Source organism: Microcebus murinus, chromosome 1 (assembly GCF_040939455.1).
Source record: "Microcebus murinus isolate Inina chromosome 1, M.murinus_Inina_mat1.0, whole genome shotgun sequence".
Taxonomy (NCBI): Eukaryota; Metazoa; Chordata; class Mammalia; order Primates; family Cheirogaleidae; genus Microcebus; species Microcebus murinus.
The window spans coordinates 63,647,441-63,661,208 of NC_134104.1; the positions used below are offsets into that span (position 1 = coordinate 63,647,441).

Below are 13,768 nucleotides of genomic sequence, written 5' to 3' on the forward strand. Positions count from 1 at the left end.
AAAAATTGAAAGCATTTCCACTTAGAACTGGAACCAGACAAGGCTTCCCACTATCTCCACTTCTATTCAACATAGTGCTAGAAATCCTGGCTATAGCAATCAGACATGAAAGTGGAATTAAAGGTATCCAAATTGGGGCAGAAGAGATCAAACTTTTACTGTTTGCTGATGGTATGATATTATATCTAGAAAACTCCAAGGATTCAACCAAGAGACTCCTAGAATTGATAAATAAATTTAGTAAAGTCTCAGGATACAAAATCAATACACAGAAATCCGAGGCATTCATATACGCCAACAACAATCTAATTGAGAACCAAATCAAAGACTCAAAACCTTCACAATAGCAACAAAGAAAATAAAATACCTAGGAATATACTTAACCAAGGAGGTAAAAGACCTCTACAGGGAGAACTATGAAACACTGAGGAAGGAAACAGCAGAGGATGTAAACAGATAGAAATCCATACCATGTTCATGGGTTGGCAGACTCAATATTGTTAAAATGTCTATACTACCCAAACTGATCTACAGATTCAATGCAATACCTATTAAAATCCCAACATCATTCTTCACAGATATAGAAAAAACAATTTTATGCTTTGTTTGGAACCAGAGAAGACCCCAAATATCAAAAGCAATTCTAGGCAACAAAAACAAAATGGGAGGTATTAATATGCCAAATATCAAACTATACTACAAAGCTGTAGTAATTAAATCAATCTGGTATTGGCACAAAAATAGGAATATTGACAAGTGGAACAGATCTGAGAACCCTGATATAAAACCATCCTCATGTAGCCATCTAATCTTTGACAAAACAGACAAAAACATATGCTGAGGAAAAGAATCCCTATTTAATACATGGTGCTGGGAAAACTGGATAGCCACTTATAGAAGGCCGAAGCAGGATCCATACCTTTCACCTCTCACAAAAATCAACTCATGCTGGATAACAGACTTAAACCTAAGGTAGGAAACTATTAGAATTCTAGAGGAAAATGTTGGAAACACTCTCCTAGACATCGGCCTATGCAAAGAATTTATGAAGAAGACCCCAAAGGCAGCAACACAATCACAGCAGCAACAAAAATAAATAAATGGGACATGATCAAACTAAAAAGCTTCTGCACAGCCAAAGAAATAGTCATGAAAGCAAATAGACAACTTAAAGAATGGGAGAAAATTTTCACACCCTACACATCTGATAAGGGGCTGATAACTAGAATCTACTTAGAACTCACGAAAATCAGCAAGAAAAAAATCAAACAACCCTATCAAAAAGTGGGCAAAGGACATGAACAGAAACTTTTCTAAAGAAGACAGAATAATGGCTAACAAACATATGAAAAAATGTTTAACATCTCTAATCATCAGGTAAACGGAAATCAAAACTACAATGAGATGTCACTTATTTCCAGTAAGAATGGCATTTATCAAAAAGTCCCAAAACAAAAGATGTTGGCATGGATGCGGAGAGATAGGAGCACTCCTACACTGCTGATGGGACTGCAAACTAGTTCAACCTCTATGAAAAGCAATATGGAGATACCCTAAAGCAATACAAGTGGATCTACCATTTCATCCAGCAATCCCATTACTGGGCATCTACCCAAAAGATCAAATGACACTCTACAAAAAGGACACCTGCACTCGAATGTTTCTAGTAGCACAATTCACAATTGAAAAGCTGTGGAAACAGCCCAAATGCCCATCAATACATGAGTGGATTAATAAAATGTGGTATATGTATACCATGGAGTACTATTCAGCTCTAAGAAACAACGGTGATATAGTACATATTGTATTTTCCTGGATATAGCTGGAACCCATACTACCAAGTGAAGTATCCTATGAATGGAAAAACAAGCACCACATATACTCACTAGCATATTGGTATTAACTGATCAGCACCTAAGTGGACATAGGAACTACATTAATTGGGTATTGGGCGGTTGGGAGGGGGGAGGACAGAGCAGGTATATACATACATAATGAGTGAGATGTGCACTGTCTGGGGGATGGTCATGCTAGAAGCTCAGACTTGTGGGGGAAGGAGAGGGCAAGGGCATTGTTTGAAACCTTAAAATTTGTACCCCCATAATATGCTGAAATAAAAAAAAAAAGAGAGAGAGAGCAATGGTTTTCCAAAAAAAAATGTGGTGAATCCACACAATTAAATATTATTCAGCAAATAAAAAGGACTTAAGTATTGATACATGCTACAACATAGATGAACCTTGAAAACATGCTAAGTGAGAGAAACTAGTCATAAAGTAACACAAATTAGAAAAGTCTACAGAAACAAAAAGTACATTTAATATATTAGTGGTTGCACAGGGCTGGGGAGATGAGGAGGTTGGAAGAAAATGGGGAGTGACTGCTAATGGGCACAGAGTTTCTTTGGGGGATAAAGAAAATGTTCTGAAATTACATGTTGGTGATAATTGCATAACTCTGTGAATATACTAAAATTCATTGACTCATACACTATAAATAGTATGGAATGTGAATTGTATTGTAATAAAATTATTTAAAAAATAAATGCTTAAAAACTCTATGAGAAAATCTCCAAACACTCCTGAAAACCCAAAAAATAACCTGAAACAAATAGAAAATCATCTCTTTTCATGAGTAAGGCAACTCAACATAAAAAAGAAAGATGTCAGTTAAGGTGAGAGAATTCCTTCAACATATGGAAAAAATATTCAAATTTACCCATAATATTAAAAATGCAAATTAAAACTATACTCAAAAATACAAAAGCTTAACAATATACTCCATTTCTCTATTTGTACGGTTGTGAAAAAACAACCACTCTCATATTTCACTGATAAAATTGGAAAATGATACAAACTCTATGGAAGGCGATTTTGCCAAACCAAAATCTCTTATGTCTTTACACTTTACCCAACAATCACATTTATAGAAGTATTTCCTAAAGACACATCTCCATAAAACTAAACACTATATAGTAAAACTAAACTAAAACTAAACACCATAAACACATAAAACTAAACACCAAGTTATTTACTGAAGCATCATTTGCCATAACAAAATATTGAAAATAATCTAAACATACATCAATAGGAAACTGAAGGAATAAATAATAGTACATCCACCTACACAATGGATTTATACGCTATAAAAAAGAATAAATGCCCAAAGTATACCTAAGTATTTAATATTTACACTCGACAATAAAATTACTATACCCCACATGAGAGGCATATTATTAAAGAATGGCTATTAAATTCTACACTTTTGTCTAGACATTTTAAAAGTATACTACATTAACATACTACTCTAAATATTCAAACTACCATCTTCTGATAATGCTGTCCAGAGAAAACATTAAGAATACATACCAATAAATTAGTTCAGAGGCTGAGTAATTTTTAAATAAATGATGGAAACAAACAAGCAAAAAAAAAGAATGAATGAACTGACATGAAGTGATTTCTAAGATATATTATTAAGTAAAAAATCGAAGGTATAGAATAATGTATATAGCATGCTATCCTCTGTATAAGAAAGAAGGCAAGAACATATGTGTTTGCTAATTGTTGTAAAATGAAACAAGAAGAAACACATCAGAAATGAAGGCTAACAGTCATGTATGAAGGTAGATTGAAATGGCATGCAAGAGATAGGCTTCTCTGACAATTCCTTTTTATATAGTTCTGACTTTTGGATCATGTAAATGTTTTAAATATTCAAAAAATAAAATAGTACATGCAAACTCTAAATGTTTTATTTAACTTAAAACACAAATGCATATTTACTTGCCAATATTTTCAGCAAGGGTCAAGGCCTTGTGAGTGTGAGTCTATTGATTAGAATTTACCATAGTTTTCTTAGTTAAATCATACCAATAATACATTGCCTAGAAATCCAGTTTGTTTTGTAAAGTTAAGTTAGAAATTAAAGATAACTACAAAATAATCTTTGAGCAGTATCCTTCTGGCTTTTTTTTTTCCTATATAGATCTTTATAACTTTTTCTCAGAGCTCTTACAGTTATTTCACATATTTCATCAGCAACTGTTTTAGTAACTTGAAAATCAACCTAATTTTCACAGAAGTAAAATGGCATAACCAAATTTGGGAACAACTAACTCTTAAAGAGCATACAATTCAAATGGTGAGAGAAGTACAAGAGACCACTAACAATAAACATTCAGCATACCAATTCCTACCATCGGTCTTTATGTTTTACAGAGTATGGAATAGTAGTTAGGTGATTTGCCAAATGACTTTGTATAATTTTTATGAGAAAATTTACTAGAAATAAGATAATCTTTATTAAATATTTACTAAGATATGAAACATTCATCAAAGACTATCAGCCCTCAGGGGGGTATTGTTATCTCCATTTTACAAATGAGGAAATGGAATCTTAAGAAAAGTTAAGTACTTACTCAAAGTTGTACAGTTATTAAGTGATGGGCCCAAAAGTTGAACTAAGGTAGTATGACCCTAGAACCCACAATCTTAGTCACTATACATAAATGAGACTTATTTTTAAGGCCAGGATAGATGACTGGTAAGACCTACTTTGAGATACCTCTTAGCCACACTCTAGGGCACAAAATTTTGAGCCCATTATCACCCATTTATTACGCATGTTGGTGAGAAAAAAAATTGGCATTGTCAAGACATTTTTCCTCTGCTGACTATATAGTGCTTTTTATTGAAACACATTTCAATAAAACCTGCTTCATTCTAACAAGAATTTCAATTTTACCTACCTGCCTCACTTGCTTATCAAAATGCATGCATCTGTTCTTAATGGACAAAATTATTATTTCTGGTCAGATTCTTGCCAGATAATATGGCCTCAAACTCTATCCAATTCTCTGTGAGTACTAGTACTCACAGAGAATTGTCCAATTTAAAAAACTTTTAGGCAGGGTGCAGTAGGTCATGCCTGTAACTCTAGCACTCTGGGAGGCTGAGGCGGGCGGATCACTCGAGGTCTGGAGTTCAAAATTAGAACTGAGCAAGAGCGAGACCTCATCTCTACTAAAAATAGAAAGAAATTAATTGACCAACTAAAAATATATATATACAAAAAATTAGCCGGGCATGGTGGTGCACACCTGTAGTCCCAGCTACTCGAGAGGTTGAGGCAGGAGAATCGCTTAAGCCCAGGAGATTGAGGTTGCTGTGAACTAAGCTGATGCCACAGCACTCACTCTAGCCTGGGCAACAAAGTGAGACTCTGTCTCAAAATAAAAATTTTTTATTTTATAAAAATAAAAAATTTTTAAATTCCTTATGGCTGTTATTATAGAGATTTAATCAACTATATCGGTCCCAAAGTGTCTTTTTAGAACTAAATTTCCCTTAGTGAAATGCAGTGCTTTTCCTAAATTTGTTTTGCTTTTTATCTTATGAATATTGAGACTAATCAAGCATCCCTCTTTGCTTTAGTTGCTAGAAAACTCAAAATCAAAGTTGACAACAGCAACCTTACATACTTAATGGCATGCATGTTTATATACCAACCTTTCTTTCAGTTTTACATTATGATCTTATCTTTAATTTACTATATCCCATTGTCCTTTCCTGTTCTTTTCTATATTGTAGAATATATATATTTTACAAACCACCTGAAATCCTTTTCAAAAGGAGGTTGGGGAAAATAGATTAAAAGGTCATTAGAACATTTAGCTTATTACTTTAAAATAATTCTCTTCTTACCTCTTCTCTATTCCCAACATTACTAAGCTAGTCAAGGAAAACAGATAAGGTGCTCCTTTAGTCTGGATTCTTTATCTGTTTTTTCTCCCCATTTTCACAAATATGACTGTTAAGAAAAGAGAACTTACCAGATAAACAATATGAAGGTCACTCTCTAAAACAAAGCCCTTCATTGCTCTTTGGAGGTCAGCAAAAATATCTAAAGTATCAGTTGGAGAAAGTGAAGAAGAAAGAGTAGCCGAGCCAAGATGCGTTGCATGATACACCTTTCCTGATTTGAGAGTTGGGGGGGGAATAGGGGAGCAAATGTTAAAAATAAAATAAAACAAAACATTGTCTTTCTGTATTCCATAATTAACCCTTTTGGCTGATAATTTTATAAACAATACCTTATTCAACAAATAGAAATTTATGAGCAGGCTCTATGCTAATAATCTGAAGTTACTGAACAAAACGCTGACTTACTAAAAACGAATTGATACACTGCTTGAAAAATAAATTTCCTTTTATACTACCTGAAGAGTCAATTTCCTTTTACTGAGCAGTCTTACACACTGCAGGTCACTAAAGATGAGTAAATTGTAACTGAGAAATCACACTTACCTTCTGTTCCATCGCTGGTTTCTGTAATCTGGATAAATTCATTTTCTAATAGCCACATCACACAGGCTTCAATTGCTCCAAGTTGAACAGAATCTGGATTTCTCTGAATTCCTTGCTTCCCTTCTTTCATACTTGCAGCCAAAAATGTGCAAGAAGCATAAGTCTGCATATCTTCCGATGTACTTGCCACTCCACCAACTATTATCTAATACAAGATATTTGAAAATTTCTATAAATTTTTAATAAGATATGCAGGCCCTTTTGATATAAAAGAAATGAAGTGATTCTACTCTCTCTTTTTCTTTTTTTTTTAAGACAGAGTCTCACTTTGTTGCCTGGGCTAGAATGCCGTGGCATCAGCCCAGTTCACAGCAACCTCAAACTCCTGGGCTCAAGCAATCCTTCTGCCTCAGCCTCCCAAGTAGCTGATACTACAGGCATGTGCCACCATGCCTGGCTAATTTTTTCTGTATATATTTTTAGTTGGCCAATTAATTTCTTTATATTTTTAGTAGAAACGGGGTCTCTCTCTTGCTCAGGCTGGTCTTGAACTCCTGACCTTGAGCAATCAGCCCGCCTCGGCCTCCCAGAGCACTAGGATTACTGGTGTGAGCCACCGCACCCAGCCTACTCTCTTAAAATATTCTCAGAATCTTGAAGTAGAGACTCTATTAACTCTTCCATCATCACTCATTGTAATTGCAGGTAACACCTAATGACAACATGAAAAGTTCCCCTTAAGAGTAGTTATGTTATTTTTCTTAAAAAGAAAAATAAATGAGTCATTATCCATCTGGACTTTTAGAATTAATAACATATATAAAAGAGGTAGTGATGGCTCATGTCCATAAAATCAGTTCTTTTTATCCTTCCTCCTGAAATGTATGGACATATAGGAATGCTAATATTGAATACTTCCTACCCAGAAGAGGAGTAGGAATAAGTAAGAAAAAGATGAAGTCAGCTGTGCCTTGTGGATATCATTTTCCCATAACTACCCTAATATATATGCTAATTTGTCCCTTGCCTTCTTTCATTTTATATTGGACACATATCAAATCATCATAAACAGAGCTATTTCATTCTTTTTAATGACCACAAAACATGATTTTACTATAGCCTATTTAATATTAATAGTATTATAGGTTTTTATTGACACATATCAAATCATCATAAACAGAGAGCTATTTCATTCTCTTTAATGACCAGAAAGCATGATTTTACTGTAGCCTATTTAGTATTACTAGTATAGCTTTTTCCAATTTTTTCTTATTACTAATAGTCCTATAAAAATATTCCTATACACTTAATTTGATGTAATTTCACAAGTATATTCCCTAGGCATAATTTCTAGATGTGAAATTGCTGATAAATGGGTAAGTACATTTTTTATTTTAGGAGGTTATGGCCCAGTTACCCTCCAGAAGAGTTTCAGAAGTATATGAAAAATGCCTACTTTCTACATCCTTAACTATGTTATCAAGTACTTTCTGTTTTATCCAAACTGATAGTTGAAAGGTCAAAAAGAGTGTGGTTACAGATACGGTGTCACTAACACTAGTACCAAAACCAATACCAAGGCATTCTGGTATACACACTGAAAACTTTTATGAATGGACACATGAAACACTTAACAGGGGTTACCTTTGAGAGCTCAAAGCAGAAAAAAGGTTTTATTTTTTACTTTAGATTTTTCTGTATTGTTAGAAGCTTCTAATCAAGTATATGTGTACCTTGATTTTATTTTAATGTCAACAGGTTTTATCTGGATGGAGGGACTAAGGTCCATTTTTGTCACCTTTTCTTTAAATTCTGAAAATGATACAAAATAAAGAATCATCTGGCATTTGGTTTTTAATCACTTTTTAAAAATGGATTTCTATAGCACTAGCTGTATTAAACTCAAACTGTATATTCATATAAATATACAAGAGCTGTCTGGAAAGTATCCAGCCATGTAACTGTTCTTGTTATATTAACAATGGCTGGATACTTTCTGGACATCCCTTGTATAGTTTTGTACAGTTGACCTTTGAACAACACGGGGATAAGGGGCACCAATCCCCAGTACAGCTGAAAATCTGCATATAACTTTTGACTCCCAAAAACTTTACTCCTAATAACTTACTATTGATAGAAGTCTTATTGATAACATAGTCGATTAAAACATATTTTGTATGTTACATGTATTATATACTATATTCTTACAATAAAGTAAGCTATAGAAAAGAATGTATTAGGAAAATCATAAGGAAGAGAAAATACATTTATTATTCATTAAGTGGAAATAGATCTTCATAAAGTTCTTTATCCTCATCATCTTCATGTTGAGTATGCTGAGAAGGAGAAGAAAAAGGAGTTGGTCTTGCTCTCTCAGGGGCAGCAGAGATGGAAGAAAATCCACATAAAAGTGGACCTGTACAGTTCAAACCCATGTTGTCCAAGGGTCAATTGTACATAAATTCACATATATATAGAAAATAACTATAGATTCAGACGTGGGGAGGCTGTAAGTATAATAATCTTAAAAAGAAGCACAAAGCTAAGATTTTCACATACTAAAGTTTTACTTTAGGTATGAAAGAGCAAATAGTAATTTACTGAACTCTCTCTTACCTCCAGAATAGCTCGTATCATGCTGCCAGTTACTTCTTCTCCTTCTCGTCTTTGCAAACAGCTGCGAACAGGTTTTAGAGATCCTTGAAGTAGAGCTATGCCTTTTGATTTCTCAGAATTCTTACAAACTAAGATACTCTCACCTAAAATCAAAAGACATGCATTTGCAAAATCTCAACACATTTCCATAAGATACCTGCTAGAGAGAATTTAAGTTGTTTTACTTGTTTAAAGGGAGATAAGAGATGATAGTTGTTGCTATGGTGATAAAATTAAGGTTAATGTCTTTATTTTTTGAACTTTGGACAGAATGAGAACAGAATATAATACCCCAAGTATCCCAAAATAGGCTACTTTAGCATAAGGATTATTTTGAGCTGAAAGCATTGGAAAGCAGCAAACACAGAACTCTTTGTCCTCTCCCTATCTTCCTAAAAGCAAGACTAAATTTTCCTTTGTTAAGATGTTTCTTCTCCCCTCTCCCATACTAAGAGAACAACCTTTATCACTGGAGACAAGATCGGGACTGGCTAGTCCAATGGTAGTGGGTTATCAGAACTTATTAACATTAGTGTCACTAAAGTTGGTATTCAACTTCCCACTACTAAATTTGGCTAAAAAAAATTTTAAAAGATTGGTACTGAGCTGGGTCTGCACAAACACACACTATTAAAATAACCCTTATCTTCCATTAGCTTCCCCCATATATTGACCTTCTCATGATTTACTGCCCCTAGAAGCCCAAACATTTTCTTCTTTGTCACTTCTCCACAATTTATTGCTCACTGTTAAAATGTTATATAACACCCCCAAGTCTAACAGCTTTTTAGGTCTTCAACTCTTTTTTATGAAGGCCTCCATGTACATAAAAATTAAAATATTAATATCAAATAAAGTTTATATGCCTTTTCTCCTGTTAATCTGTTTTTTTCTTCTGAGCATAGCAGCTAATCCTGTCAATCTGGAGCAGCAAATCCACCTAACCTTGGGACCTAGCTGGCAACATTGTCCAAGTACAGATCTCAAATAGGGGTACCACCTGGCCAGGAAATACACCCTGGAGCCCAGCCTGATCAGAGGTGATTGCAATGCTCAATCAGCAACTCTGCCTGATTGCAGAGCTCACCAGAGGTCTCACCTGACACTGGAGCCCAGCCAGTAGCCCCACCCAAACTCAGAGCAAAGGCAGCAGCCCAATTATCTAGCGAGCCCAAAAGCAAGCTCTGCCTGCTCTGAGTTGTTACCATAACCCATCCAGAATCATATTCACTATTATTATTAATATTATTATTATTATTCACTATTAATAGTGAAGGTCTATCCCTGTAAAAGCCAGTAGAAGTGGCTGTCTCCTGAAATACATAGACACCAACACAAGGACACAATGATTACAAAGAATCAGAAGATCATGACACCTCCAAAACTAACAAAGCTCCAACAATGAACCCTAAAGAAATGGAGATCTATGAAATGGCAAAGAATTCAGAATAATTCTCTTAAAGAAATTCAGTGAGCTACAAGGATATATGGATTAAAAAATTAAATAAAATACAGAAAACAATATATAGACAAAATGAGGAGTTTGACCAAAAAATAGAAACAATTAAAAAAAAAAAAGGAAATCCTAGAGATTAAGAATACAATGAATGAGCTGGAAAATGCAATAGAAAGCTTTGACAGCAGGTTCCATCAAGCAGAAGAAAAAAATCAGTGAGCTCAAAGCAGAACATTTGAAATTATTCACTCAGAGAAGAAAAAAAATACAATAGAGAAAGCCTACTAGAATTGTGAGGCACTATCAAGAGACCCGATACAAATTTCTCAAAAGAAGGCAATTAAATGGCCAACAAATGCATGAAAAATGCTCAACATCTCTAAACATTAGGGAAATGCAAATTAATACCACAATGATATATCACCTTACACATGACAGAATGGCTATCATCAAAGAGATAGAAGATAACAATTGTTGGCAAGGATGTGGAGAAAAAGGAACATTTGTATACTGTTGGTGAGAATATAAATTAATACAACCATTATGAAAAACAACATAGAGGTTCCTCAAAAACCTAAAAACAGAGTTACCGTATGATCCAGGAATCTCACTGCTGGGTGTATACCCAAAGAATTTGAAATCAGTATGTCAAAGAGATATCTCCCATGTTTATCACAGCATTATTCACAATAACCAAGTTATGAAATCAATACATTCATGTATCAATGAATGAATGGATAAAGAAAATGAGGTATATATACATGATAGAATACTATTCAGCCTTAAAAAGAGCAGAATTATATCATCTACAACAACATGGATGAATCTGGAGGACATTATGCTATGTGAAATAAGCTAGGCACAGAAAAACAAATACCACATTTTCTCAAAAAAAAATCAGATATATAGAAGCAGAGAGTAGAATGCTGGTTACCAGAGGCTAGGTGGTGGGGGAAATATGGAGATACCGGTCAAGGAACACAATGTTTTGGTTAAACAGGAAGAATAAGTATTTGAGGTGATGGATATGTTAATTAGCTTCATCCAATCACTCCACATTATATATGTATAGCATCCACTTTGTACTCCATAAACATATACAATTATAATTTGTCAATATCCAATTTTTTAAAAACAACATGAATAAAATATATCACCTGGCTTTTCCAATGGCTATAAAACAGTCCAGCTTAAAAAAAAATTACCTAGAAAATGGATCAACTATATCAGCAGCAAAACAATAAGCCACTTTGGGTTGCTTAAAGGTCTACCAGACTTTGATTCTCCAACAAAATGAACTAACAATTTTCAGGATGGGCAAGATTCATGAAAACATCCAAATGAATACTAGTATGTATGAACAGGTTCCTGCTCCCACTTGTTTGGGGAGATCTCATCCATACCACAAGAGGGAAATTGAAATCATGTAGAATCAAACCATTTATTACTGACTGTTGAACTTGTAAATCACTATTTTGGCACAAAGCACCATCATCCTACACTAGAAGGTTCTAGATAATCTATAGAAAGACTAAAATGTCATCTAAATAAAACACCATCTACTATCCAGGAAATATTAATATCATTTGTAAAATGCACAGAAGTTACAAAGATGCTACATAATACAAAAAGCATGACTAAGTATTTAAATCTCCATAGTGGATATAAAACACTATATTCCCACATTCTTCAATAGCTTGAAGTTCTGAGTAAGTCACACCACCCTGAAAATGGAACAGTATGCAAGGGCAAAAGCTCAGAAGTCTTCAAAATCTCAGAAATGAAGTTACTATTGTATATTTTGGTTATGTTTGAATGTTATCTAATTTTAGACTTGATAATTAGCCCAGGGCACCAACCTTCCAATTTTTCTTCCCTATGATAAATATAAGGTAAGAATACAGCAAGGCAAATAAGATCTCCGTATCTTCTATATTAATGTAAAGACCCTATGGCCCTAAGAGGAGAGTATCTGTGTAAAATGAACTTAAGTTTCATTCTCCAGAGTTATGAGTCTAATGAGAAATCAGACTTTGGGGAAGCGCAGGGGAGGCAAATAGGAATGGGAAGGGAGTGGCTTATTTTCTTCCCATCACTCTTTTTAAACATATCCATATAATCTGCACATTTTGCAGGTAAAGTAAGAGAGAAACAGGGTAACCTTCTCTGATGCCTATGGTAGGAAAAATCCAACAAATTGGAAGGGTATTTTTAATCATCAAAATGTTTAGGGCTTAAAAGAAAGACAGACCAGTGGCCCTTCAGGGATTATAAATGGTCATTTGGTACTGAGGCTGAGACTGACAGGAGTCCCCTAAAGTATCTCATTTTTCCTTTAATAAAATGCTTAAGTGTTGGTGGGACACATAACCATTCAGGTAAAAATTCTATTTCCTAGCCACCCCTGCAGTAAGGAAATGCAGCCATCTGACCAAGTTCTGGACAACTGTACCTGAGGAGAAATACTATGGGCAACTTCTGGGTGGTGGCCTTAAAGGGCAGACTGTGTCCTTTACTTCTCCATCTCCCCTTCCTGTTGGCTGAAATGCAGATATGCTGACAGAGACTGTACTAGCCATCCTATACCACAGGATAGAAACTATATTGCTAAGCAAGGTAGAACAAAACCGAAAACTAGGTGCCTGACACACTGCAGCCATCATATCACACCAAGATTACTCACAATTTTACTGTCATATGAGAAAGAAATTAACTTCCACATTCTTTGAACACCATTTGCTGGCTTTTGTTCCTGCAGTGAACTTATATTCTAACTACTCCACTCACCAAAACATTACAATCAATTCTTGTTATCTGTGGTAGTTACATTCCATAAAGTTGCCACAAACACTGAATATTAGTGAATATGGAACCATTGCTGCTAGGGAAAATAGATGACTAGGTTCCTGCAAGCCTCCAGTAACGTTTCCATCAATCAATACAAAATCGTGTTTTACATACATTTCTGTTTAAAGATACTTTATTTAATATATATCATTGATTTGCTAACATTGAGCTCATAGCCAACAGCACTATAATCATGCCTGAATAAAGCTTATCTTATCACATATTTGCTCCATAAGGCACATCACAGACTTAATGCACTAAGGAATGTTAGATAGCACTTCAGCCCTAATGCTCAAAGATCATCTTAAGCACAAAATCACCAAGAAAAAGTATAAAATTGTGAAAAATGTGGAACTAAGTAGACCATGAAAAGGAAGCTTTTTACAGTATGAGAGCTGAAATAAGGCGGCAAAGCATTGCCTTATTCAGCTTCAGCAGAGAAAGCACACTTGGAAAGACTTGAACGTTTTGCAGATCTGCACATGTCCATGAAAGCCCTAGA

At 34.6% G+C, this 13,768-nt stretch overlaps 1 protein-coding gene across 1 annotated transcript in view; it reads right to left on the reverse strand.

Moving 5' to 3' along the window:
- Positions 1–13,768, reverse strand: part of POLQ (DNA polymerase theta) — a 104,768-nt gene that overhangs the window by 66,536 nt on the left and 24,464 nt on the right. The window contains exons 10-12 of the mRNA XM_076001833.1: positions 8,925–9,067; positions 6,309–6,513; positions 5,834–5,976 (exon numbers count right to left, since the gene is read on the reverse strand). Coding sequence (XP_075857948.1) covers positions 5,834–5,976; positions 6,309–6,513; positions 8,925–9,067 — 491 coding nt within the window. The remainder of the gene's footprint in view (positions 1–5,833; positions 5,977–6,308; positions 6,514–8,924; positions 9,068–13,768) is intronic.